The sequence below is a fragment of the Idiotropiscis lumnitzeri genome, chromosome 8 (genome assembly GCF_059441095.1).
Source record: "Idiotropiscis lumnitzeri isolate Australia: NSW breed Sydney's pygmy pipehorse chromosome 8, RoL_Ilum_1.0, whole genome shotgun sequence".
Classification (NCBI taxonomy): domain Eukaryota; kingdom Metazoa; phylum Chordata; class Actinopteri; order Syngnathiformes; family Syngnathidae; genus Idiotropiscis; species Idiotropiscis lumnitzeri.
The window spans coordinates 12564089-12588880 of NC_142398.1; the positions used below are offsets into that span (position 1 = coordinate 12564089).

At 40.9% G+C, this 24792-nt stretch overlaps 1 protein-coding gene across 1 annotated transcript in view; it reads left to right on the forward strand.

The window, feature by feature from the left end:
* Positions 1–24792, forward strand: part of usp43a (ubiquitin specific peptidase 43a) — a 56933-nt gene that overhangs the window by 25278 nt on the left and 6863 nt on the right. The window contains exons 3-13 of the mRNA XM_088302053.1: positions 2667–2755; positions 7644–7736; positions 9164–9299; positions 10276–10420; positions 12366–12522; positions 13011–13122; positions 15642–15745; positions 18491–18568; positions 18671–18800; positions 20486–20605; positions 24702–24792. The exon at positions 24702–24792 is cut by the window's right edge and continues 159 nt beyond it. Of these exons, the coding sequence (XP_088158179.1) occupies positions 2667–2755; positions 7644–7736; positions 9164–9299; positions 10276–10420; positions 12366–12522; positions 13011–13122; positions 15642–15745; positions 18491–18568; positions 18671–18800; positions 20486–20605; positions 24702–24792 (1255 nt within the window). The remainder of the gene's footprint in view (positions 1–2666; positions 2756–7643; positions 7737–9163; positions 9300–10275; positions 10421–12365; positions 12523–13010; positions 13123–15641; positions 15746–18490; positions 18569–18670; positions 18801–20485; positions 20606–24701) is intronic.

Sequence of the window (24792 nt, forward strand, 5' to 3'; positions counted from 1 at the left end):
TTTAACTTGTGGTTCAACTTCCTGTTGGCAACCGTAATACTGACTGCTTGAAAAGTCTGTTTGACTACAACTGTTGTTGCTGGAGGGCTTCGTTTTGGTCTATTTCCAGGCCAGTGTGCCTCTCGTTTTTGTCTTGCCACATATAGACGTCTCTAAATACGCAGCCTGACTGCTCGCCAAACTCCCACGCACTCACCAGCGAGCTGCCTAGGCACGGCGAGTAGTGTCCCACATGAATGCCCGCCACAGGGAATCAGCTGGGATTTCATAACAACATATGTTCTTGTGTTAGGGAGAAGAGTGCCGACATCACCCGAGGGAACTGATCCCTCTTCTTGTGCTTTCTAAATCTCCAGTCAAGAAAGACAAGTCCATACTTTCACTGCTTTGTTGATTTACGTACGGATGACAGCAGAATGAAATAGCAGTGTTTTAGGCAATATGTTTTAATGTACTGTAGAGAATTGAAAACCACTTCAATGCCACTTTTGGCCCTCACTAAAATATTAAATGCCTCACAGTTTGATGCAGTGCGGTTATTGATCTTTCTTGGAAATTATTGGTTTGTGAGTCATGGGATTGAAAATCATAATTAGCGTTTATTTTCTTTGTGTTATGAGCGATTGAACTGCCTTGAAAATCTCAATTAGCCAGAGTTCCCACGCATCCTGGAAAATCTGGATAACCAGGAAATGATTTACCAGTTTTCCAGACATGCAAAACATAGGAAAAAGTAGAATGTCCTAGAAATTCTTGAGTTATCCAGGAAAAAGGTATTGTTCCTGCTTCTCTTTGCCAAGTAGGCTGCCTTCATTGTCAAAGTCTCCAGGCTTTCTAGGCTAACTGCTATGCTAATTGTTTGGCGACCTACATTTCTAGGCTAAGAGTGGGCAAATGTTAGTGCTTAACGGCCATGTTCGATTTATTTAATTTCCTTTTTTTTTTTTATTTGTTCGAGTTTAGACCACGTCATTGGCGGAACACAAAAAAAAACATGAAAATGTAAATAATTTTAATTAAATATCAATCAATATTCATACCACAATATCAGCGCATTTTGACTTCCATCATTTAGGATTCTGGAACTGAGAATTGCCTCTCCCCTACATGGTGAGAAAGGCATCCTGGAGGGATAGGAAAAGGGACGAAAGCTGTACAGAAAATGAAGTGACGCAAGAGAGAGAAGAGTACATGAGGCAAGAAATTTGATGGCGTTGTGAATGTTTGTTATGGACAAACTAATGGCTACTAGAAAACTGCAGTTGTTTGTTTACATTCAAACTTCATCTTGAAGGAAATGTAAAGCTAACAAAGGCTGTCTACATTGCGAGGCTACCTGCTGAACAGAGAAGATTCATTGATCTTTCAAGATTAGCAACTAACAAGTATGGCTCATCTCCCAAAATGTCTCACTCGAGAAGACACTTTTCGAATTGGCATCCACACCTAAAAGATACAAATAACTCAGAAAAGTAGTGACCTAAATAAAAAGTGACACATGGCGTGACACCAGACAGCGTCTGCGCTAGCAGGTTGGGTATGTTGGCCTCCAACTTGTGTTTGGGGCGTGATTCATGTCTGTCATGTCAGCTCGGTCGTCACTGGAGATGTTCTGGAACAGTCATGGAAAATCAACTCTGGATCCGGCCACCTGGGCTAAAACTTAGCTTAGGTGTTCAAAACAATCAAACATTTCCATGTCCTTCCCACATTCATATTCTCTTAACCCTGCTTGTTGAGGCTGGGCCATCTCTTGGAATGTGTGGTTGTAAAACTATAAGTTTAAATGTAACTGGCCGTAATCATGAGTTCCACTTTTGTCGGGTTGATATACCGATTCACCGTGATAACATTTTAGGTGGTTAGTGATACCATCTTAAGTTTTAAATTTTCACTAATACCGTATTCTGCGTCTGTGCGTGTAGGAGTTGTCTTTTGAAAACTTTCATTCGGTACACACTGTGACAGCGAACAAAGAGACAAACCATAGAGCTGCAAAAACGAAGACGCAAATCGAACAGTCTATATGAAGACGACGTCAGACACATAGATTACTGCGCATGAAAAACGAAATTGCATGACTTCTTTTTATTAATACCGTTGTGTTTTTGTCCAATATTTGTTTTTTTCAAGTAATATTTCTTTTTTGGTCGAAGATTTTTTTGGGGTAGTACTTTTCTCTATTTTGTTGTTGTTGTAATTTCGAATTTTTCGAATTGTATTGTTTTCATTTAACATTTGTGGTCTTTTCCCAATGTCTGGGTATTTCTTCTATTTTTCAGGAACTCACATCTACATGTTTTATTATTTTTTTATTTTATTTTTCATCCAATATTTGTGCTTTTTTTTTTTCTTCTCAGATATTTTGGCTTTTCTATCGTTAGATTAAGCAAGTATACTTTGGGTTTTAATGTGTCACCAAATCCCTCAATTGTGTTTGACACTGATAATCACGATCAATGAAATTCATCTCTCGTTCTTTGATGCTGTCAGTGTCAGAACGAACGAAGTCTCATGAGCTAAGTTGAGCGCATGCCTGACATCATGTGTGAATGTGACTCCTGACAGCAACTTTAAAGGCGTGTGCTCCGCAACTGTCGGTCCGATCCCGATGCTCCGATTTAGAGGTTAAACTGTAAAACGTCTGCTTTCCCGTGTGTCCCCAGGTACCCAGCTCACTGGAGGACCTGACCAGCACGCAGCAGCCCAGAGGCCGCCATAGTTTTGTGCAGGAACACTTCCAGGCCCAGTACAGGTGAACGTCCGGGGTTTTCACCTTTGATGCAATGAAACTGATCTTGAAGTAAGAAGTTGTCCGGTATGATGTCATAACTGCATAGTAATCGTAATGTAATGATTAGAACATCATGAGTGTGGCAATTGATGTTTAAGCATTGAGAGACTGTCAGTATGAATTACTAGAGTCCAAATGTGTTATGATTTAAGTAGAATTCTCCTAATTTTGGTACATTTACAATAGTCTTACTTTTAATGTTTTTTAAGTCGCACAGCTTTCTAGCAGCTTTTTTTTTAACACACAAACATGCATCTTCAAAATAATTAGTTAAAAGTTTTGTTTTTGTTATGATGTATCGTAAGCATGTTTGTGTGTGTGCGTGCGTGTCCGTGGGTATGTGTGGGTTCGTGTTCGAGACCGCTCCATTATGAAAAAAAATTGATCACGATTATTTTAGTAATAATTAAAATCACAATTATTCATACAATTATTTTGGGGGGGAACATTTTTTTTTGTGAATTTACAAGTTGCGGGCGGAGGCCTAGCATGCTCTTTGCGCTCCTCCATGATAACAAGTAGTCCAGATCATTTTGACAGTTGACATTTCTTTATAAATATTATTTAAAATGAACAAGTTATTCAGTGAATACAATCCCACATTTCCGAGTCACTTTTGTGAGTAACCGCGCTAAAACCAACACGTCGTGCACACTCGATGATGTCGCCTGGCCATTTCATTTGCAAGACTAATAATGCCTTTGCTCGCCTAACTGCGTAGCTGTAAACCCTTCTTGACCATTTGCATTGCAAAGCTAGCTGCTTAGCTAGTTCCTTTGCTTGGTTAACTCTTCGGATATGGATTTTGCTCCTTTAATCACTTGGATATTCATTAGTGACAGAAGTGGGCAAGGCAGCCCCTCTGGAATTCATGTTGTCTAGCAACTGAAAACAATGAAAGCATCCACCCGTCCGTTCTCTCTACTGCTTATCCTCACCGGGGTCACTTGATTTTCATTTTGCTTCTAATTATTTGCTGTGAATTTATCTTGCTGCTGTGATCGTCAGTCGCAGGTGGCCGTTTGTACCAACAGAGCAATTTCATTTACTGGGTTTTGTTTCTGTCATATCTGTCGACCCGCGACTGTCACTCAGCCTCTTCTTTCTTCTCCAATGGGTCTCCCTTCCTCTCATCTTTCGTCCTCATTTCTTTCATATTTCCTATAGCTGCTCCTCATAGTTGCACAGCAGAGTTCTCTGATCTGAATAAATGTGTATGATTAGAGCTCGCGCTCGTTTTGTGCAATGTGGGAGTCGGCGCTCACCCGTGTCGCCGCGCTTGTGTTTGAATGCATCTTTGTCGAGGGCTCGCTCCTCCTCACTGTCTGTCACTCTGACTTTGTGGTGTCATCGTCTAGCTCTACCCCAGTTTATATAACATGTATGACGGATGGGCTTATATAATGCATGTTGGACGAGAGCGTCCTCAAACGTCTTGTATCACAAAATCATCTCAAATATTGAGTTACGCTTGAGCTCTGATTTAAAGCAACAAAATATAATTGGCAGTTTCTCTGGGTGCTGTGCAGTTTTTGCAAAGCAAATGAATTACAAATAATTCATTTGTGTTTGGTGTTGAAATAGTTTGGAGATTTCCATTTCTGCATTTCACCAATCTGCGCTCTTCTGACATTAAAAACACAACAACAACACCTCAAACTTAATAAGACAAAGTATCTCAAATGATACCTTGGAGGAAGATTTAAGAATGGGGCTGTACATTTTTTTATTATTATTCTGAGTGAGGGGTGATGCTTCTATTTTGACTCAAAAAGTAAACGGAAAACGGAAAAAAATTGGAACATTGAAAGAGTTCTTGCTGGACATGTGCAACACTTTTTAAAATGAATACAGTACGCACATTGGCAAAATTGTTGGTGCAAGTCTGTTGATGAAAGAAAAACCCTCAATGGTGACATAACTTGAAACGTGCAAAAGTGATAATAAATGATCAATAGGATTTAGATCAGGGTTCATTTATAATAGTCTCATGTTTTGCTCTTTGCCATTCTGTGGCGTTTTTCAAGCTTTGTGTTTTTGTGCCGTTTTCCTTTTTCAAGACCCTTGACCACGAGATAAAGCTTTCGGACACAAGGCACCACTTCATTTTCTTAAATTCCTTGCGCACTGCACGGATTCGAGTCAGCCTGCGCCAGATAGAGCGCAGCAGCCCCAGAACATAAATGTACTTTTTAATTGCTCATATACAAATAGGTCTCTGGAGTGCCTGCCCATCTATCGAGTGTGAAATTAAACAACCAGCTAAATCTTTTATCTATAATTGTGTCTGAGTGTGCCGTCTTTTAACAACCATGCGGAATTTCTCTTGTCTTGACATTATTAGCTGCATGAACAGATTCTGGATGTATTTGTGTTTGGTGGTGTGTCCACATGGATCCATTAAAGTAATTGAGCAAATATAATTTGGCTGCCTAATTCACTAACACGATCAAATCTACGGGTGATGGCTTTATAGGTGTGGGATCGGTTTACCTGAGCCCATGGTGACTTTGCGGAATTCATTTGCGGTCCAGATGAGGTCTAGACTCCTCTAGAGTCTCCAAGTCAGTCTTTGACCTGTTGCCCTTTGGCAGGCTCTACAGGTGCATCAAAGCAATTTCTTCCCGAGAGCCATCTCCATGCTGAACTCTCGCACGCAACAACCTTTGCCTTGCAGAACTGCAGCATGATGTGGCACACGGTACACTTTTTCAACACTCTTTTTGTTTGTTCTTATTTTTATTCATTTATTTATTAATTATTTCATTTTATTATTTATATTTGCATTGGAGAAAGGAAGCTCTCTAATATCTGTGTACCCTGAGTATAATGACAGTAAGGGGCATGCCGATTCTGATTTTCATCTTTGCATCGTAACTCTGAAGATGAATGTTTTTGTTATAATAAATAATCTGAATTTGTAATGAACTCGCTGTGATTTATTCAGTGAGTTTACATCATAGATTACTGTGGATCTTTCTTATAAAAGATGGATGACGTTAATGATGGCGTGTGTGTGTTTGTGAATAAGTGTGCGAGTGTGTGCTTGTGCTTGCATCCCACAAGTGTTTACAATCTTGACCGGCCCTGTTGGTTTGTGTCCTTTTTGCACTTTTCGCTTTGCTCTCTCTCTTCTGTCAGCTCGGCTGTCCCGTGCTCGACCTTGTGTTCATAGTTAATGTATTAACCCTCACTGAGCCACCCTGCACTTTGTTGTCGCTCCCTTAGTTTCTTTGCTCACTTGCTTTGGTTCCCTCGTCATCCAGAGATTTTTTTTCAGGTTTTTTTTGGTGAGGGCAGGTGGGTACACCAGATCGTCTGGTCTTGTTTTTGTTTAGTGCTCAGGATCAGAACATCAGCCCATCTTCTTTTTTTTGCTTAACTGCATATCCAGATGGCCTAATTTAAGGCTTTGCGTCCTTACTTGTGATGCATGCAAATTGCCAGACTGTGATCTTGTATCTTGCACGCCGATGTCTTACAAAAGAGGATTTTGTGTCTGATACTTTACATCGCTCGGTACTTCGGCCCAAGGCCGTGTATGCATTAAATTTCTACTCTCCACTGGACACTTCTATGCAAGATTTAAAGCATATGAGCCTTGTGACAGTGGACTCTAATAGTGCACTTTTACCCCATGCAACACAGGACAGTAATGGCAAACTGCTGTCATGGAAAATACAAATTCTGTTCTTTCGGATTTTCTCAACTAGCGGTCATCCCTCTAATACAGGGGTAGGCACATTTTTTGATCGGCGGGCCACAATGGGTTCTAAAATTTGACAGAGTAGCCGGACCAGGAGCAAATGGATGGAGTGTTTTGGTAATCTCAGTCCATCAGAGAAAAAAAATACATTTAATTTTAAATAAAAGTGAACAAAAGCATTACAACAATATATATCTTTGAAAAACCACAGTATTTAGAAAATAAAACATTAACAAGGTTTATTTGTTTAATTTTTTTTCAAGTTTGGTGGGCCAGATTAAAACGTTTAACGGGCCGCATGTGGCCCCTGGGCTATAGTTTGCCACGCCTACTCTAATAGATGGCTTGTCCTAATTAGTCGCTGGGTGAGGCATCCACCTAAAACAAATAAATCCCTCAGTTGTGGCAATATTGGATTATTACTGTGATTAACACTGTGTTGTCTTTCTAGTTTATTCCTTGCAAGAAAGAGAAGTGATTATACCCGGCAAATGCAGTCTACAAGGGCTTCTGACTAACACAACAGTTAATGTCCCACTAAACACTGATCTGCCTTGCAATTGCAAACATAAAATTATTCACTGTTTCTTGGCCCAAAGCATGTGGGTAAAAAAAAAAAACAATAAACCAATAAACCACATGCTGCTTGTCGCATCAAAAAAAAAAAAAAAAAAAAAAGTATTATCCGATAACACTTAACAGCCCGTTCTGATTCATTATCATTATAGCTTATTTTTTCCCCTTCAGAAGACAAACCATAGTGACTGTAATTACCTCAGCTCACAGACACTATTGTTGGAGAGTTAACTGTGGAGTCCATTTTAACTCTGTTGCCAACTAAAAGAGGATGCTTAACTTTCAGACAAAGGGAAAGGACTTAGCACACACTTTAACATTTGAATAGATTTCCCCATAAATTGTCTGATTTGGTTATGTAAAAATCAATAAAAAATATAACACATGAGGCTTCCCCCAAATAAACACCTCCCCCCATCTCTAGTTGAGTAAATTAACACCCCAAGCTCCATTTAAGGAAATTAACTTTTTTTAAAATATACAATGAGGGAAATGGCATTCTCTTGTTAAAAATAGGACTTTATTCGGTAAAAATCTAAACTTGTTGACCTTTTCTTTTCTCCTCAGATCGTCTCTGACTTGCCCTCATTGCCTTAAGCAGAGCAACACCTTCGACCCCTTTTTATGCATCTCCCTGCCCATCCCTCTGCGACAAACCAGGTAATGTACGGAAAAATTCAATTCCAACTCCAGCACCCATTGTAAATCTGAACTACAGTGAACACATGAACAAAAATTATATAAATATTATTATTTATTTCACAAAAATGATTGCTGATGGCATCCAGTGGAGTAATGTGGACATACATTCCCCTCATTTAAATCATTGAGGGAAATAGTCATCCCATTCCAATTAACAATTGTATTCAATTTCATTTTAAAATTTGTGTTTATGTATTATTGCTCATTTCCATGCTGTCACTTTTAATGTGCATACAAATTACACATTTCATTCGGAATTGGGCATTGCAGTCTCAAGTCCATAATTCGTCATTATCTAAGGTACATAATGTTGTCTTCTGCTTTAATAAGTCTCACCAATGTGTTGCATTCATTGACGATTCAAGAGTGTCATTTTCAATTGCGATGACTGGACATGCGTATATCTGACTACTAGTCGTGTTGCAAAATGTTCTACATTCATGCCTCATAAATATGTCCTTGTTTCACACTGCATGCTGATAGACCACACTGGGATTGATTTTCACAGACAACATGTGGTCCCTTTCATTACACACACAAGCTGGTGTGATTTCATGCTCCTGCAGCAGCAGTATTTAAGTTGAAGGCATGCTGAGTGTGAGGTCCCGAATGCATGAGCAGGCTAGCAGTAGGACGCTGATGCCTGTATGCTGCAGATAATACCAATGAGTCAAAAAATACCCTCAACCAAACTGGACTGCTTAGTGAAAATAGGGGCTTTGGATGTTCTGGAAAAAAAATTGTCAACAAATAACACACCCTCACACACACACAAAAAAAACATTAATTCATACGTACAGAGAATCTTTGGGCAGGCAAATACCAATAGCTGCATGTGAGACAGGATATTATGAGTCTAAACACTCAAGGTGTGTTTAGGAATACATATATTAGACCTCTCGTGTGAAGCCGTAACGCCACATGAGGTGTTAAAAAAATGGCGTCATCATTTCCTGTGGCTCAACAGTCTTCCTGTACTCTCATCTTTTTTTATTTCTCATCCGGCAGCATCCCACATTATAAAAACAACAACGTATAATGTCACACTCATTCTAGAACTAAGTTGTAAAGAGATGTGAGAATAATCCAATTAGATATGAAGTCACACTCAGACAAATTAGATCAACTGTGCCGGTGAAATTGGATTTTCTACAACAGGACCACAAATCCACTATTTCCCCTCCCCAAATATGTGTTACATATCAAAACATGTTAAAATGCACAACAGGGCACATCTTCCTAATTCTTTGGGATATTTTGGTTTGTTAGATTCACTATGGTCAAACCACAGCTGGGATAGGCTCCAGCAGGTAACTGTGGCAGCACTGGTGGTGCTTGTATATATATAAAAAAATATTTTTAGCTCAATGTCTCTCCGTTTGCAGGCCAATGTGCGTGACGCTCGTATTCAGTACCAAGGGTCAGCGGTATCTCCGAGTGGGGCTTGCTGTGCCGCTCTTTGGTTCGCTGTCCAGCTTGAGAGCCATGGTCGCAGAGGAAGGTGACATCGCTCCAGACCAGGTACACATTTTCTATGTTTACAGAACATTTTGGTTGAAGTCCCATTGATTTTTCATTTCAGGTTCGGACTGTAATTGCATTCAACAGCTTCATGGTCATGTTGATGGTATATAATTTAGTAACAACCAACTTGAAAAGTAATAACCAACTTATAAATAAATTAATTATTGAAATAAAATAAATTCTCGACCTCTGCCACGACTCCTACTTTAGTGGTGTATAATATTGGTGGACAACTCAGGCCCAGCGGTGTGACCCTTCACAGGTCTCACGATCTGGTTTGACGACAAATATCATCAACAATTTGATTCCATTCAATATGCATTACGATATGTCACATCATTTTTCCGTTTAAAATAATGAAACAAAATTTTACCATGACATTGAATCATTACAGTAGTGATAATACGCCGAGCCTACTTATAGTGTGGAAATGGCAAAGGTAAATAAACAAAAAACACTGCAGTGCTACAATATAGTAAGATATTTTATTGACAGATACCTGCTATGTATGTGTTTTACAAAAATCTGCAATGAAATTGTAACATGTTTAATTCCAGTTTCATTTGCTCAAATTTGGAGTTGAAGAATTACAACATGGGAGGCACGGTGGTGACTGGTTAGCGTGATGGCCTCACAGTGCAGAGGTTGTGGGTTCGATTCTGTGTGGAGTTTGCATGTTCTCCCCGTGCCTGTGTGGGTTTCCTCCCACATTCCAAAAACATACATGGCAGAACGATTTTGAACACTCTAAATTGCCCCTATGTATGATTGTGAGTGTGGATGGTTGTTCGTCTCTCTGTGCCCTGCAATTGGCTGGCAACCAGTTCGGGGTGTCCCCCGCCTACTGCCCGAAGATAGCTGGGATCGGCTCCCGCGGCCCTTGTGAGGAGAAGCGGTATAGATAACGGATGGATGGATGGATAATTCAAAGATGATTTTACAAGTGTTGACCCACCTGGTTCTCCCAATGCAGGTGATCCTGGCCGAGTTGTACTCCACGGGATTCCAGCGTTCCTTCTCAGATGACGACGACCTGACAGCCATCGCTGATAGTGACGTCATCTATGCCTTTCAAGCGCCACCTCTACACGGTCGTGGAGGCTCTGCGCCACTCTCAGGTACCAATGGTAACAGCACATGCATTTCATCATCACTGCAGCTCAGATTTCCCTTCCCTTATCCAAATGCTCCCCTGGCGTCTCACTCTTTTTTCCCATTTTGATTGACTAGAATTCCCACAGACACATTCAGATTCATGAAACGCCCACCTCGGCTTCTGTGTCTGCAGCCCATTTTGCATATTTGTGTATTGTACTTTTTTATGCATGAAAGCACCACAGCTTCTTTGAATGCAATGTTTTAAAGCCACCTGGTGTGTTTCACGTCATCCAAAACTATTTTTAGTTTTACTCCAGCAACATCTCAGCTGAAAGGACTCCTATAAAATTAAGCACAATAAAAGTAACACAGTAAAAACATATAATAATGTAAATCTAAATGTGTCAAAACTAACTCAATAAATATCCATCCATCCATCCATCCATCCATCCATTTTCTTCTTATAATTGTTGCCTGCAACCCAACCCCCGCAGGAACCTAAGCAGAGGACCCCAGACTTTCTTCTCCCCTAGCACATCATCCAGCTCTTGAGATGATCTCTGAGAGTCATAGTCTCTTTAACGTGTCCCGGGTCTCTCCCGAGGCCTTTTCCCAGTGAGATGTGCTCTGAACACCTCACAAAAGAGGCGTCCAGGAGCCATTCGAAACAGATGCTCGAGCCACCTCATCGCTTTTCCTCCCGATGAAGAAGAGCTCCCTCACAGATGATCGAGTTTCTCACCTTATCTTTATAGAAGTGTCCGGGCACACTGCGGAGGATAGCCAATTCAGTCGCTTGTATCAGCACTCTTGTTCTTTGCGAGGTTGGGAACATAACTCGACCAGTGCCAAGAGAGTTTTGCCTTTGCTTTGCCTTGTCAAAATCTACACCCAGACAAAACAATACTTGAACTCCTCCATTTGAAAAATGATCTCAACTCATTCACTGCCAGCCCAGATAAAATGAAAGTACGTCAATATCCGTCAATGGTAGCGAATGAGTTCATCCTGGCCTGGAGATGGCTGTCCACCCTCTTTCAACCGAGGGCTGTGGATTCTGATTTGAAGGTGCTGATTTTCATCCTAACCATTTCACACCCTGCTGCCAACCTATCTCGCAAAAGTAGAAGATGACAGCACGATTAAGCCAACAGAACCATATCATCTGCAAAAAACAGAGATGTAATATTATTGAGGTCAACAAACGAGACCCCTTCAACACCTCAGATATTTTGTACATAAAGGTACTGAACAGAATGAATGACAAAGGGCAGCCTTAGTGGAACCAAGTCTCACTGGGAAAAAGATTCGCACTTATTGCCAGCAATGCGAATCAAAATCTGACATCTGCCGTACAGGGGCCAAGCAACCCATATCAGGGGACCCAGTACCCCATACTTCGAGAGCTCCTCCGAGGGGCCCTGCCAGGGATTTATGGCCCTATGAATAGAAATCTCACAAGATCGCTAAATTAAAAAAAAAAAAAATGAGGAAAAACAACTTTTTGTAAAAAAAAAAAAAAAAACATTTCAAGCACAACCTTGACTTCAACTCCACTATTTTTTTCTTTTGTGACACATAAAACATCTAAATATTGTTTTCCTCCTTTAAAATAAACTAAATAGCAGAACAAAAAGTGCTTTTGATGACAAAATAACAGTTTATTTGCACATAAATTATTGAACAGAAATTAACTGAAAACTGAAATTAACAAAAGTGCGTGAGTGTATGCGTGTCTTTGTGCGTGCGTGAACCCCCATACAAATTAAACTTCTTTTGTGTGTGTGGTATACACTGAAACAATTGCCTTGCTGCAAGAGAACCACAAGTCTCACGCTGACGTGGCGTGTCTATTTTGCTGTAGGTGTCAAATATTAATATTACATATATAAGATTTACATTTATATGATTTACATTTATATTTCCCATCCTATTATTTGTCGTGTTCTGCTCTTCCATTTTCAGGGTATCACCACAGCCTCCCCAATTCCCCGTACAGCTCCTCAGCTGCGCGGTTGCTATCATCCGGCACATTATCCACTGAATACCTGAACCAGGGCGGCTCCTCCAAGGTTCTGCTCCTCATCTGTAACACGGCCGGATGTGGTCAGCAGGCTGTCAGGTGAGCTGTGGCTTTTGAAAGCACCTTGTTCTGTCTGTCATGACTCCATAGTGAGGCGTGAGCACACTCCGCTTTTAAAGGGAATGTCGCAGATGTCACTCTTGAAATGCCCGGCAAATATTTAGAAGTTCATGACGAGCCCTTTGCTCATCGCTTGAACGAATCAAAATTAAATGGTCAGGCTCTGTAAAATGCTCAATCAGCTCTGTCTTTTTTTTTTTTTTTTAAATCGTGGATGATGGATTTAACTAGGTGTCACCTTCACTCACGATGCTCACAGCAATTATGTGCTCATTCAGTGCCCGGCAGTCCGCATCCCATTTTTCCTTGATAATGTTTACTGAATGCAGCATTGCCTCTCTAGGCCAATGACTTTGTTTGTAGGGTCATGTCATCAATAGCCATTCTGGGTGTCGCGTGGGTTAGAGGTCCACTGTTTTTTACCGCTTTTACATGAGCTCTATATTCCTTTTTCTTGTTCTTATGAGGTTCGGGCCACCATTTCTCATGCTGGAAGACAGGAGCATCTCTTGGGAGCAGCTGCAGCAGAGCATCCTCACCAAGCTCTATTATCTCATGCTGAACAGAGCTCAGGCTCAGGTAAATGCCATCAGCTCCAGTGGATACTCGTCCGAAGCTCACGCACGCCAGAAAACAAGTGTGATGCATTTTCAATTGCAGTGGACTCTCCCTGAACTTGAATGCAAATGGTGCTCTTTGATTTGTTGACATTCAGAAAAATAGAATTGCGGCATGCCACTGAGGTGGTCGAGTTTTGTTTGTTTTGAGTAGCGTTTTAGAATAGTTGGCAAATGGGGTAGCACTGTGGACGACTGGTTTGCACGTCCGCCTCGCAGTTCAGACGTGCAGGATTCGATTTGGAGTGTGTGGAGTTTGCATGTTCTCCCCATGCTTGCTTGGGTTTTCTACAGGTACTCCGTTTTCCTCTCACGTTCAGAAAACATGCATGCATTGTAGTGTCGTGGCACCACCCAGTGGTTCATTATGGAGTTGCAACGTCAGGTTTTTATTTGCCCTTCAGAACAACACAGAAAAGACTGCTTGCACTGATGGGTGCTGGAAAGTGAAATCATTTAGCGCTTCCAAATTTTTTTTCTAAATACACCTAGAAAATAAATCATATTTCTCCTTCCCTCTTTTTCTTATTCTTCTAAGCTTTGTGGTGCTTTAAAATCTTCATTATATCCGCGCAATAGTTCAAACTTTCACTCAAGCCCCTTTGATAAATGTCCAGTCTAGACAAACTCAGATCACGAAGAAATAATGTGCTCTCTCTTTCTGGTCCTCATCAGTAAATGGTCGGTGTAATTTGTAAGATACTTTTTTTTTTTCCTCGAGTAAGACCAAAAAGGAGAGTGTTGCAATAATCAATATGTCTGGATATAAGTGTGCAATTTGCACCTCTTTGTTTTCCTGAGAGAGAGAAAGTTGAAAACCGTATTGTGCTACCTTTTGAAAAGAATAGTATGGGCCACTGTAGCAAAGGCTGCACTTTAAGGTGAGGGCAGTTTTCATCAGCCCATATTAATCCGAATCTTGTCGAAAACTTTAAGTGCTCTCTCTGTACTGTGGTTTGTCTGAAAGCCTGATTGAAATATTTTGTACAAATCGTTGGTACCCAATTCTGAACATCTTCTCAAATTTGTACTTAAACAAAGGCAGAATGGGCACTCGTCTGGAACCGGAGTTCCCAACCCCTGGTCGGGGATAATCTTCGCCGAAAAGTCAAAAACTGATTTTAAAAATGGCCTTGTGGTTAGATCTGATCAGGATTTTGCCATTTTTGAAAGCAACACATTAGAAAACAGTTGCAAGAGCTCAACGAAATACAAACCATGCAATATACACGTCTAGAGTAACAATATCAAAGGTGTACATGGGGTTTCCATAAGTGAAACATTTTAGCAAGTCATGTCATGTGTTATGTAAAAAAAAAAAATTAGGCTGCTGAGGCAGTTCGCTCTCGCTCTCGCTCTCGCTCTCGCTCTCGCTCTCTCTCACTCTCTCTCGCTCTCTCTCGCTCTCTCTCTCTCTCTCTCTCTCTCTCTCTGCTGTGCTCGTGGGCCCTTCCTGTATAAGCAGATTGGCCCGCTCAGAGCATCATCTGATTGGTTCATTGTGCAGTTGGCAGCAGCCAATCAGCAGTAAGATGCCTGTTTGTTATTTCACCTCGAGTCACACCCAATACGGGAGAGGTCACGCAAGCAGAGGACGGTAATGCAAAAGACTTTGCTGAAATGTTAATAAATGTCAGTCTACAACAACTCACGACCACTTGTAACTTACTATGAGCCAGTTTATCTCACATAAACACAGGCAGCATTTCTGCTCGCCACAGTAAGCCGCCAAGCCTTGAAGCAGGATCTAATCACTCCCCCGTGTCACGTTGCAGAGGTAATTTGCTGCTTGAACGACATGGCTCCAGAGATAAGTAAAGTTGACGATAATACTGAGAGGCAAATGGCGATAAAAGTAAGAAGCGAGTGAGTGCCAGTTTATGCCTGTCTGTGTGTGTAAGCCACATGTCATGAAAAGATCAACTCACTAAGATAAGCTCAACTTTATTTATAAAGCTTTTTAAAACATCCACCGCTCCATTCGAAGTGCTGTACATGGTGAAAAAATTGACAACAGGGCACTGAAAGTGAAAGAAACATTTTGAGCAAAAAATGTCACTTTTTCCGCTTCTGTAGAAAGTTGGTATGGTGGAGACGGCAGCAGCATATGCAACAAAATGACAGAACACCCCAAAAAAGGGGAGACGGCCATGTTGATGAGATGTTTATTTTTCTGGCTAGTTGCTGCGTTGAGGATGCACATTTGTGATTTGGAATTTTACAGCAAAGATGTGTGAAAGATAAACATTTCAGTTGTGGTGGATTTTTAAAAAACTATTTACTGTAGCAAACTTTACCATTTTGCAAATCACTAAAGTTGTTTAGTAAAATTGTTGAGAGCATTTTACCCCTTTTTTTTAACAAATAAATATTGGCTTCAACTCTCGGTTATCGGCCCCCTTGACTACTAATAATCAGTATCAACCCTGAAAAAAAAGCATATCCATCTATCACTACTAATGATTATGTCTCCAATTGCAGAACTCCAGGGTGCTGTTTAAGATCCGAGTCGTGGGAGGATCGGCATCCTATAGCTACCTTTCCCCTCAGGACAGCAGACCGCTGCACCACCCTGCTGTTGACAGGTAGGAGTCACACCACTTGTATATAGAGCCACACATATCCTGAGACAAAAACAAAATGAATCATTTAGTCGTCACCCGAACATGCATCTTTTTGGAAAAACTCAGTCACAGTGTTGCCCGTGGACTATTTATACTTTTGTGATGTGGGGAAAAGGAGAGGCATCTGTTTTTATTAGAATGGAATCAATTTGACTCTGAAGAATGTTTCTGCCTTAAGATGAACATTTTTCTTCCCCAGCGAAACAACAAGTACTTTAGAGAAGAATGGAACGTATAATTAATTTCACAGTATTAATGCTGATTGTCTTTCCGTCTTGCTCACAAATACAGTCCATGTATCTGCTGGCTTTTGAGCAGGGAATATAAACTGACTCGTGTAAAATAGATGCACCGTTTCACTTGATCACAAACAATTGCCACGGCATCATTTTGATCATGCCGTTGTCACATTTTTCTATGGTTGTATTTTGTTTTCAAATTTACTCGGTGAAGTAACTTACATGACCTTGTTGATGTGCTTACATCTCTTGAGGTTTTAGCATGAGCGGCAGTTCAACACGCGAAAAGGTCTTGATGGCAGAAGGGGTCGGAGGAAAATGAAGTCTAGATGCAGCGCTCTGATGAGAAATGTGAACTATTTTACTTTTTTCCTAGATTTGAAACCAAGCGGCTCATACAACGGTGCAGCTTTTCTGTGGATTTTTTTTCCACCGATCGGGGTGCTCTATAGTTCAGAAAATACGCTAAATAAATCTAGATTTTTTTTTTCTCTTGGGTCGGTTCTGTTTCAATTAGGAAAGTTGTTGCCGTGTTTAAAGGCACTGTTTTAAGAATCTGTTTATGTACCTTTATGTGCATTTACAGTTTAAAATCGTTCTGTACATACAGTAAAAGACTCGTTTTTTCAACATAGAAAACTGTGGCTTATAGTCTGATGCGGCTTGTATAACTTTTTTCGGAGGGTTGGTGCGTCTTATATACAGATGCGCCTTAAAGCTCAGAAATGGTGGTAATTACTTCTTTGGAGCAAAATAGGGTCAAAAGACACTTGCTATACACAGCACATAAACTAAGGAGAGAGCTGCACCAGCAGGAGAACCGCACCGCGTTTGGATTGCAGTTAACATAATGAACACATGGGGATCCAACCTGCCGTTGTTGTTCTTCCAGCAAATAACAAGCCGTCGCATGTCACGAGAGTAATCTCAAACTACTTGCTTGTGCATTAGAGAGAGGGAATTTGGAAGGGAATCTTTGAGGAGTGTACCTTGCACCGTCTTGGTGTTGTTTGGTCATTACGATTCAGTGGGATGACATTTCAGTTCGATTTTGGTCGGGCTTGGTTTGAGAGGTTATGATGCAATCAGTTATTCCAGTACTGTAAATGTAGCATTTCCATCATGTCTCCAGTAGAAGACAAATAAATATGCCGATATACTATCTTATAAAGTGAACCCATTCGGGTTCGATTTGATGGACTTGGCGACCGTTAAATCAAAACCAATTTTCCAATTCATTTTTTTTTTTTATTCCTTCTTACCCTACAAAAACCTCTACCTTTGGATATAAGTAATGCGTCTCATATGAACCAGCCAGTGCTGTAGTTAGCTAGCTCCTGGTATTGGCCGCAAGTTCCTAAGTACATTTACTTTCCTTGGTGGTGCAACCACAAATTTTGGTCTTCATTTTTACTTCAGGTCAGCAGTAGTCGCTCACATTCCATCGCCTGGAAATAACCTGGCACCTGTTGTCGCAAACATTATGAAAAGGTTTATCTGGGTCAGAAACAGAGGCTGTTTGGAAGGGCCAATTACGAGCTGACAGCAGAAGGGAACACATTTATTTTATCCACATGAATGGTGGCTCTGCATTTAATCTCCTTTCTAAAGGGGTTTTGCTAAAACATGAAAGCAAGTGCGATGCTGAGAGGGCACGTGTGAACCTGGGCAACATGCTTTTTTTCCGCCGTACTACCATAAAGTGTAATTGCACATCCACGCCAGTAGTTGGCAGTGGCGCTCTCCTTGCCCATTGTGAGCAGTGAGTATTTACTCTGTGGTGTAGGTTTGTTTTGCAATAAAAATGCTATTATTCATAGTTGCAGTGGAGCAATTTTTTTTTCTTCTTGCCAGGGGGGGGGCGTAACAGAAAATAATTGAGAAGTACTTCTTTGAAGAGAATCAAATGTATCACACTCCAAAAAAAGAGAAGGCGGTAACTCTGGAGGGAGCCAATTTGCAGGCAGACTGCATGCGAGACGCCCTCTAATATCAGCTCCGGTGGGAGTTAGTGCCTCCTTGATGGGATCATCAAGCTCTCAACACGTTCGTGCCCAGACAGGCCTCTCGATTTCACATCTTAACTAAACATATCGAAGTGTGGCATTACTTTGTCAGCTGCCTTTATAAATGAGTTTTGTCTTTTAACATTTTAAGCCACACAAAATCCTTTGAGAGCCTGAGGTGGTGGGGGCAAAATTGTGTAAAGAACAAAGCGGCGGCTTAAGGATAGGAAGGTGAATGCCCTCGAGTGGCCAAATCAGAGCCCTGATTTAAACCCAATGGAAAATCTGAGAGTTGACTTGAACGGAGCAGTCCATCTCCGTTGCCCACACAATTTGACTGAACTTGAGCAATTCTGCAAGGAAGAATGAGCAAATACTCCCCAATCTAGGCGCCTCCAGACAACCAGATTTGGCGGGACCGCTGTTGACTTGATGCTATTTGTGCTGCGTTCCCATTTTAGAGCAGTGAAGTTTTGTGGCCCTGGGGGGCCTCCACATGTGAAGGTTGTCATCGAGTGGGAGCACAAGCTTAAAGACTGGTAAGCAGCTTGGGATGCATAAACACTTTAGCGAGTCTTCGCCTACGCTTGATGCCTTTGAGCAAAATTGCGAGTGTGACAACAACACCTGTTCGGTTCCAGTTTGTTTGGCAGCATCCAGGAGGAAGTTGTTCAAGACGCTGAAAGCGTGAGGAACCAGCAGCAGCAGCACCTTCAGCAACATAGCTGCACTCTGGACCAGTGTTTCCAGCTGTATACCAAAGAAGAGCAGGTGAGATCAAGCTTGTTCAACTAAACTGTATGCTTCATTTTAGCTGCGGTTCGCTTCCTGCCGAAAACAAGCTGGAGCATTATTGTTTGGACGGGTTTGGATCGTGTTGGACAAAAGATTTACAGTTGGCGACTCGCATGCAAAGCAATGAAGCACTGCACGTTCACCAACGCACCGCAACAGAAAAACTGCAACCCATTATCAGGTTTTGAGTCCCCACATGCCGTGCATTGTCCTGTATTATTTTTGTAAGTGAACCACAAAAACATTGCGTGATTATCAAGGAAGTAGGACTGCAATTCCTAATAATCACTTAGTCCGTCTACTATTTTGTTAATTGATCGATGACTCAGCAAAAACAGTGCGGATAATGCACAAAGTCAGCAAAAGCAGCAGTTCTGGTTTTTAAATTCTTGTGTGCATTTACTTTGCCGTTTCAGCTGTGAGTAAGATCCAGACCAGCATTAGCTGTCCCAGTTCAAGGACCTGTTTGTTGGTGACAATTTTTTTTTTTTCTACAAACAGCAGTGTCCTACTTGTCCAATCGTTTGTTGTCTTCAAGCTCTTTTGAGTTGAAGTGTCACATTTCACAGTTTGTTAGCAGGGTTTCGGTATTCGTAGTGCCCTCTATGTGAGGAATAAAACGCTTTGGCGGACGTTTTACATCATGTGCTCTTTCGAATTTTGACTGTATGATAACGGGATGAATGTTAGATGAGCCGTTAAATGCTAATTCCAAATCCTGCAGAGACTTTGTTCAATGCCTTTTTTCCTTGCCTATCTCGTTCAAATTTTCAAGACTTCTCGAATGCATAATGCGATTGATAAACGAGTGTATGCAAATTTTCAGGAAACTGTCATTATCCCGGTGGCTGTCTCTTACTGTATTTGCATTTTAATAATCGACAACCCACTCGAGCCAAAACTCGGTCACCACTCCGCATCTATGGCAGCGTTCATCTTTATTCAACAACTGTTTCCAGCTTTCACTATAAGCCAAAGCGCGTTTAAAATACCAGCAAGTGCTTTCGTTACCCACGTTATGCTCCTGAGCATCATTACAGCCCGCATAAGAGCTGACACCGTACCATTCATCTTCCACTTCAGCATTTTTCTTTTTTTTTTGGAGCGTTAATGAAGCCTGACTCGTAACAACAGAGCATTCACAATGTGAGTCGCTTCATCCACAGGATTATTCTTTGGTTATTGGTTGTTGGTTATTTCATTGAATCAGTTTCACCAAAAGAGAACAGAACACTCGATACAGTTTTTCAAGAAAACAAGCCACTCGAAAAGGCATAGATTGGTGCAACAGCATATCAGGCCTACGCCTTTTATTCATGACAAAGTACCGATACAGCATGTATTTATTGTCTACTAACTCAATTCAAATACTAAAACGACTGTCACATCATCATGCATTAGTTTAACTGAAATCAGTTTGGACCAAAGTGACTCTTAAAAAACGAGTTGCTGTTCCTTAAATAGCTATGTTTCCTGAATGGTAAATGTCAGACTCATGTGAAACATTAAGTCTCCATAAAAAAAGGGCATTTTGTTGGTTTCGTCTAAAATCTACCGTGGTGGTGTATAAAATGCTCGAAACTCTGCCACTGTCCAAATACATCTGGACGCAACTGTGTTTGAAAGTACGTCACACTGAAGGGTCATTGAACTGATTGCAGCTGGCCCCGGATGATGCCTGGAAGTGCCCCCACTGCAAGCAACTGCAGCAGGGCATGGTGAAGATGAGCTTGTGGACGCTGCCCGACATCCTCATCCTTCACCTCAAGCGCTTCCGACAGGTATGCAAGATGGAAGCGGCACAACACATGATCTTGCACAACTTTTAAAGCCTCGCAAGGTCATGAGCATGAGTAAGTCCCGTTTTCCTGGGAAAGTGGCGGAGAGATTGTTGGCTCAAGCCCATTTAACCGTAAAACACTTTTAGACATCACCGTGTTGGTTTTAGCGCCGTTACTTTCCAAAGTGACTCGGAAGTTTGGGATTGTATTCACTGCATGACTTGTTGATTTTAAATCACCTTTATAAAGAAATGTCAACTGTCCAAATCATCCGGACTGCTTGTTATCATGGAGGATCGCAAAAAGATAACATGCTAGCCCTCTGCCTGTAACTTGAAATTTGACACAGAGAATTAAAAAAAAAAAAAAAAAAATTTAATTCAATATATTTGAGGTAAACGTTATGTCTCCGTCACAGAGCATGTGTGTGTTTGTATGAGATGGGAGGTTGTGAAGCAAACTGCTCTTTTCTACCTTTTACAAATTAACAAACTGGTCATGTGGAAAGGTTTGAAAAACTTTCTGAAGCGACCAAATCTACTTTCCCTCACCAGATGAAGTTATCTATCTTCTTGTCTGTCTGTCTGCCTGTCTCTGCTGATTGGTGCACGAGTGGTTAGTAGTATGTCTCCTTCACATTTCGTATGCTCTGGATTTGAATTGTGAGTGCTCAGGCTTTTCTCCAACATTCCTAAACCATGCATATTAAACAGCCACAAGATGGGAGAAAAAAAATCCGAAATAAATTTTCTATTGTATTAATTTATTTGAACATATCTTTTACATTACTTTAATATTGGGGCACTTGCATACATTACTAAGTATTTTTTTTTAACCGGTAACTATTAACTGTATGTAGATATCCATTTAATATTCAGATGCACCCCCCACACAAGCACAAAAAAAGGGAAAATTTGTTTTATCGGGTTAGGGTGGGGGGCACCATCTGACTTTTCAGCTTTGGGTCCTCAAAGGGGTACCATCGGGCCTCCTGAACTCCAATGCACTGTTTTTGTTTGGTTTTTTTTAAACAAGGAAACTATCCTTGAATTTATACAGTTGCACCTTTTTTTACTTTCAAATAACTAGTTTTACTAACAATCCAATCCCAAATGAACTTACATAATTATAGTATTTCAAAGAATTTGATTTGTCTTAAAAAAAAATGAATTGCCCCCCCCAAAATAATTGTTTGAATAATCGTGATTTCAGAATCGCGCAGTGTTAAGTAGAGATGAATATAATCATTTTTTATTGTCCACAAAGGTGGAAAACTGTCAAACATCAATAAAACCGAGTTATGATTTAGTTAGAATATGAATAAAAGCAGGGCATTTTTGTCATGTGTGAGTTCTACACACTTTTGTCAAATTTAGGATGACAAGGGCATTTGTTTGAATGGATTTATTACAGGTACCTTTGGCCAGAGGTGCTCTTTCTCAGAATTCAGAAGCTCAAACTGACAGGACAGAAGTAAAAAATCTCTCTACCAGAATTTTCTGAGCTTTCAACGTCATCCTGTCTGTGTAAATGTGGACAAACCAAGCCCAAATGTTAAGACACTTTGTCTATGTGCACAATACACGAGCTCTAAAATCAACAGACAGACACACGGGGACAGCTCAATCTTCTGACTGAGTTGCTGTAAGCGTTTGTGAAAGATAAAAGCTGTATTGTCAAGGACTGCCCCCAGAATGTTTTGAAGACTTCCCCAGTTTCAACAAGCTGGCCATCAAGTGGCTGTTTTGTTAGTTAATCCTTTGAAGATTGAAGAGCAAGTCCTTTTTTTCCCCGACACCTTGATTGATTGGTTGATTTATTGATCTAGCCAGTTGTCAAGGCTTCAAGGGCGAGAAAGGAGGCCTTGCCAAATGAGTCACATTTCTGTAGCAAGCCAACTGAAGCCATGTTATCTGCATAGCTATCCATCCGTCTGTTATCCGAATTTGTATCTTTACGTGCAAATTAATTTAGAAGAAAGAAAAAACAGCAACATATTGACCGTTTCTCAGACTAACTAGTGTGTCGACTTACAACTTGTGGGAAGTGAGTCATTTTCGGACTATCGGCGTTCCACTAGGCTCAATGTGGTCACTTTGTATGCATTCATGTTTATGTTCCAGAGAGCTTTGTGATGTACTTGATTAGCCCAGTCTCAATTCTCAGCATTTCAGTTATCGTTTTTGTTTTTTGGGGTTTTTTTTTTTTGCTGTTTCATACACAAATAGAATAAACCCCACAGAGACTGAACACTGCCGCCAATAGAGAAAAACTGGCATTGCAGCCTCCCCAAAATGAATTTCGAATTCAATTTTGTCCATTAATATTTTATACCATAAATAAATCACAACCTTATAACTCCGGGACTCTGAAAAATCATAATCATTTAAATCCCATCCTAGAACAATATCCTTAAATTTAAATGTCTTTACAGATGATTTAACTTTGAAAATCGCCTTCAAACAGCAATTGTCAATAACGATTTCTCTGTCTTTTGTTAATTTGAGCTCTTTGACAGCCACTCAGCAAAGCAAAAACACAACAGTGAAACCTCTCTATAACGTATGCTAATAATCCAGGCAAAACATTTTGGAGCAAGTTTAGGCTCCAATTGAGGGTGTTGCGGAAAGAGCACAAAAAAGCAAGAATAGGTGAGTTCCTCAGAAAAGATTGCTTAGGATGGGTCCAGAAAAAAAATGTAAATAGGTTGCTCATGAATAGGTCCTTCTACTCAACCGGCAAGTCAACAAGTTCTCACAACCTGCGGCTCGACCCAAACGGTGGCAGGTTTTTACTTTCTGGACCTGGATATGCCACCTCTGATGTTGCGATAACTTGGCTCGTGCTGTTGCAGGTACAGTACAAGAAAAAAAAAATCCTAGAAAATTCTTGATCAAACAATGCTTGAAAATAATTTCAAGAGGACGAACGAGCCCTTCGATAGGTCCTTGCAGCATAGATCATATTTTACTATTTGCCTTTCTCACATTCTCTGCAGTTGTAGCTTTTCTTGGCACTCTGTCAACGTTACCATGTTGAAAAGTGGAAGTGCGTAAACCCAATTGGTGAGTACTAGTGATAGAGCGATTATCGGCCGGGCCGATATTTCGCATTTTGACGATTATCGGCATCGGCCTTTTTGATAACTTTCAAGGCCGATAAATGAAAAGATGGTTTAATTTGACTCGCTGCAGCACACTTCCCTCTCTCTCTCTCTCTGCTGAGCTTGTGGCCCTGCCGGCAGAAGCAGATTGGCCCATCCACAGCACCATCGGATATTTTCCTCGTGCGGTTGGTCGCACCCACTCAGCAGTAAGCTGCCTGTTTGCTTTTTCTCCTCGAGTCACACGCACTACAACAGCCAAATTTCAATAAATGTCAGTCTACTACAACTCTCAACTAATAGAAACAATTTGCCATAGAAATCTTTAAAGAGATGTTTGTTTTCATTGAACTATAAGACACGCAGCTGAGCCTGGGTGCTCTGTGCACTTTTTGTGAGACTTAAAATGAAGTTTTCTGTTTTCTAAGATGTAAAAAAGCTTTAACATGTAAATCACTAAAGTTGTTTGATAAACGTGTGCTCAAAGGCATTTATACTAAGTCAAGTTTTGAAGTTTTTATTTATTTATTTTTTTTTATTTTGACATCATTTCCCCCTTTTTTTCAACCAATGAGTATCGGATTGAAATATCGCTTATCCGCATGCGTACCTACTAATAATCTGAAAAAAAGCATATCAGTCTATCTATCACTAGTGGTTAAAAAATGTATACATTTGCCACATTCGGTACACCGCCGAGGGTCGCTGATGGCGTAGTGTGATTGGTTCCCGCTCAGTGCTGGAGACCCGTTCAGAGTGTGGTGCGCCTTTTCGCCCAAAGTCAGCTGGGATAGGCTCCAACACCCTCCCACGACCTTGTACAGGATAAGCGGTGTTGAAGTTGACATGATTGGTCCACTGCCCAAAATTCATGATTTACTGCAACCCAAATTGCTTGTCATGAAAGTAAAGCTTCTGTCAGAGAGGTGGTCATTAAACAATGTGTTTATTATTGCAACTGGCGCTTGGTTTCAAATATATTTTTGCCAACAGGTAGGCGAGCGCCGGAACAAGCTTTCATCACTGGTGCATTTCCCGCTGACTGCCTTGGACATGGCCCCGCATGTTGTTAAGAGGAGCCAGA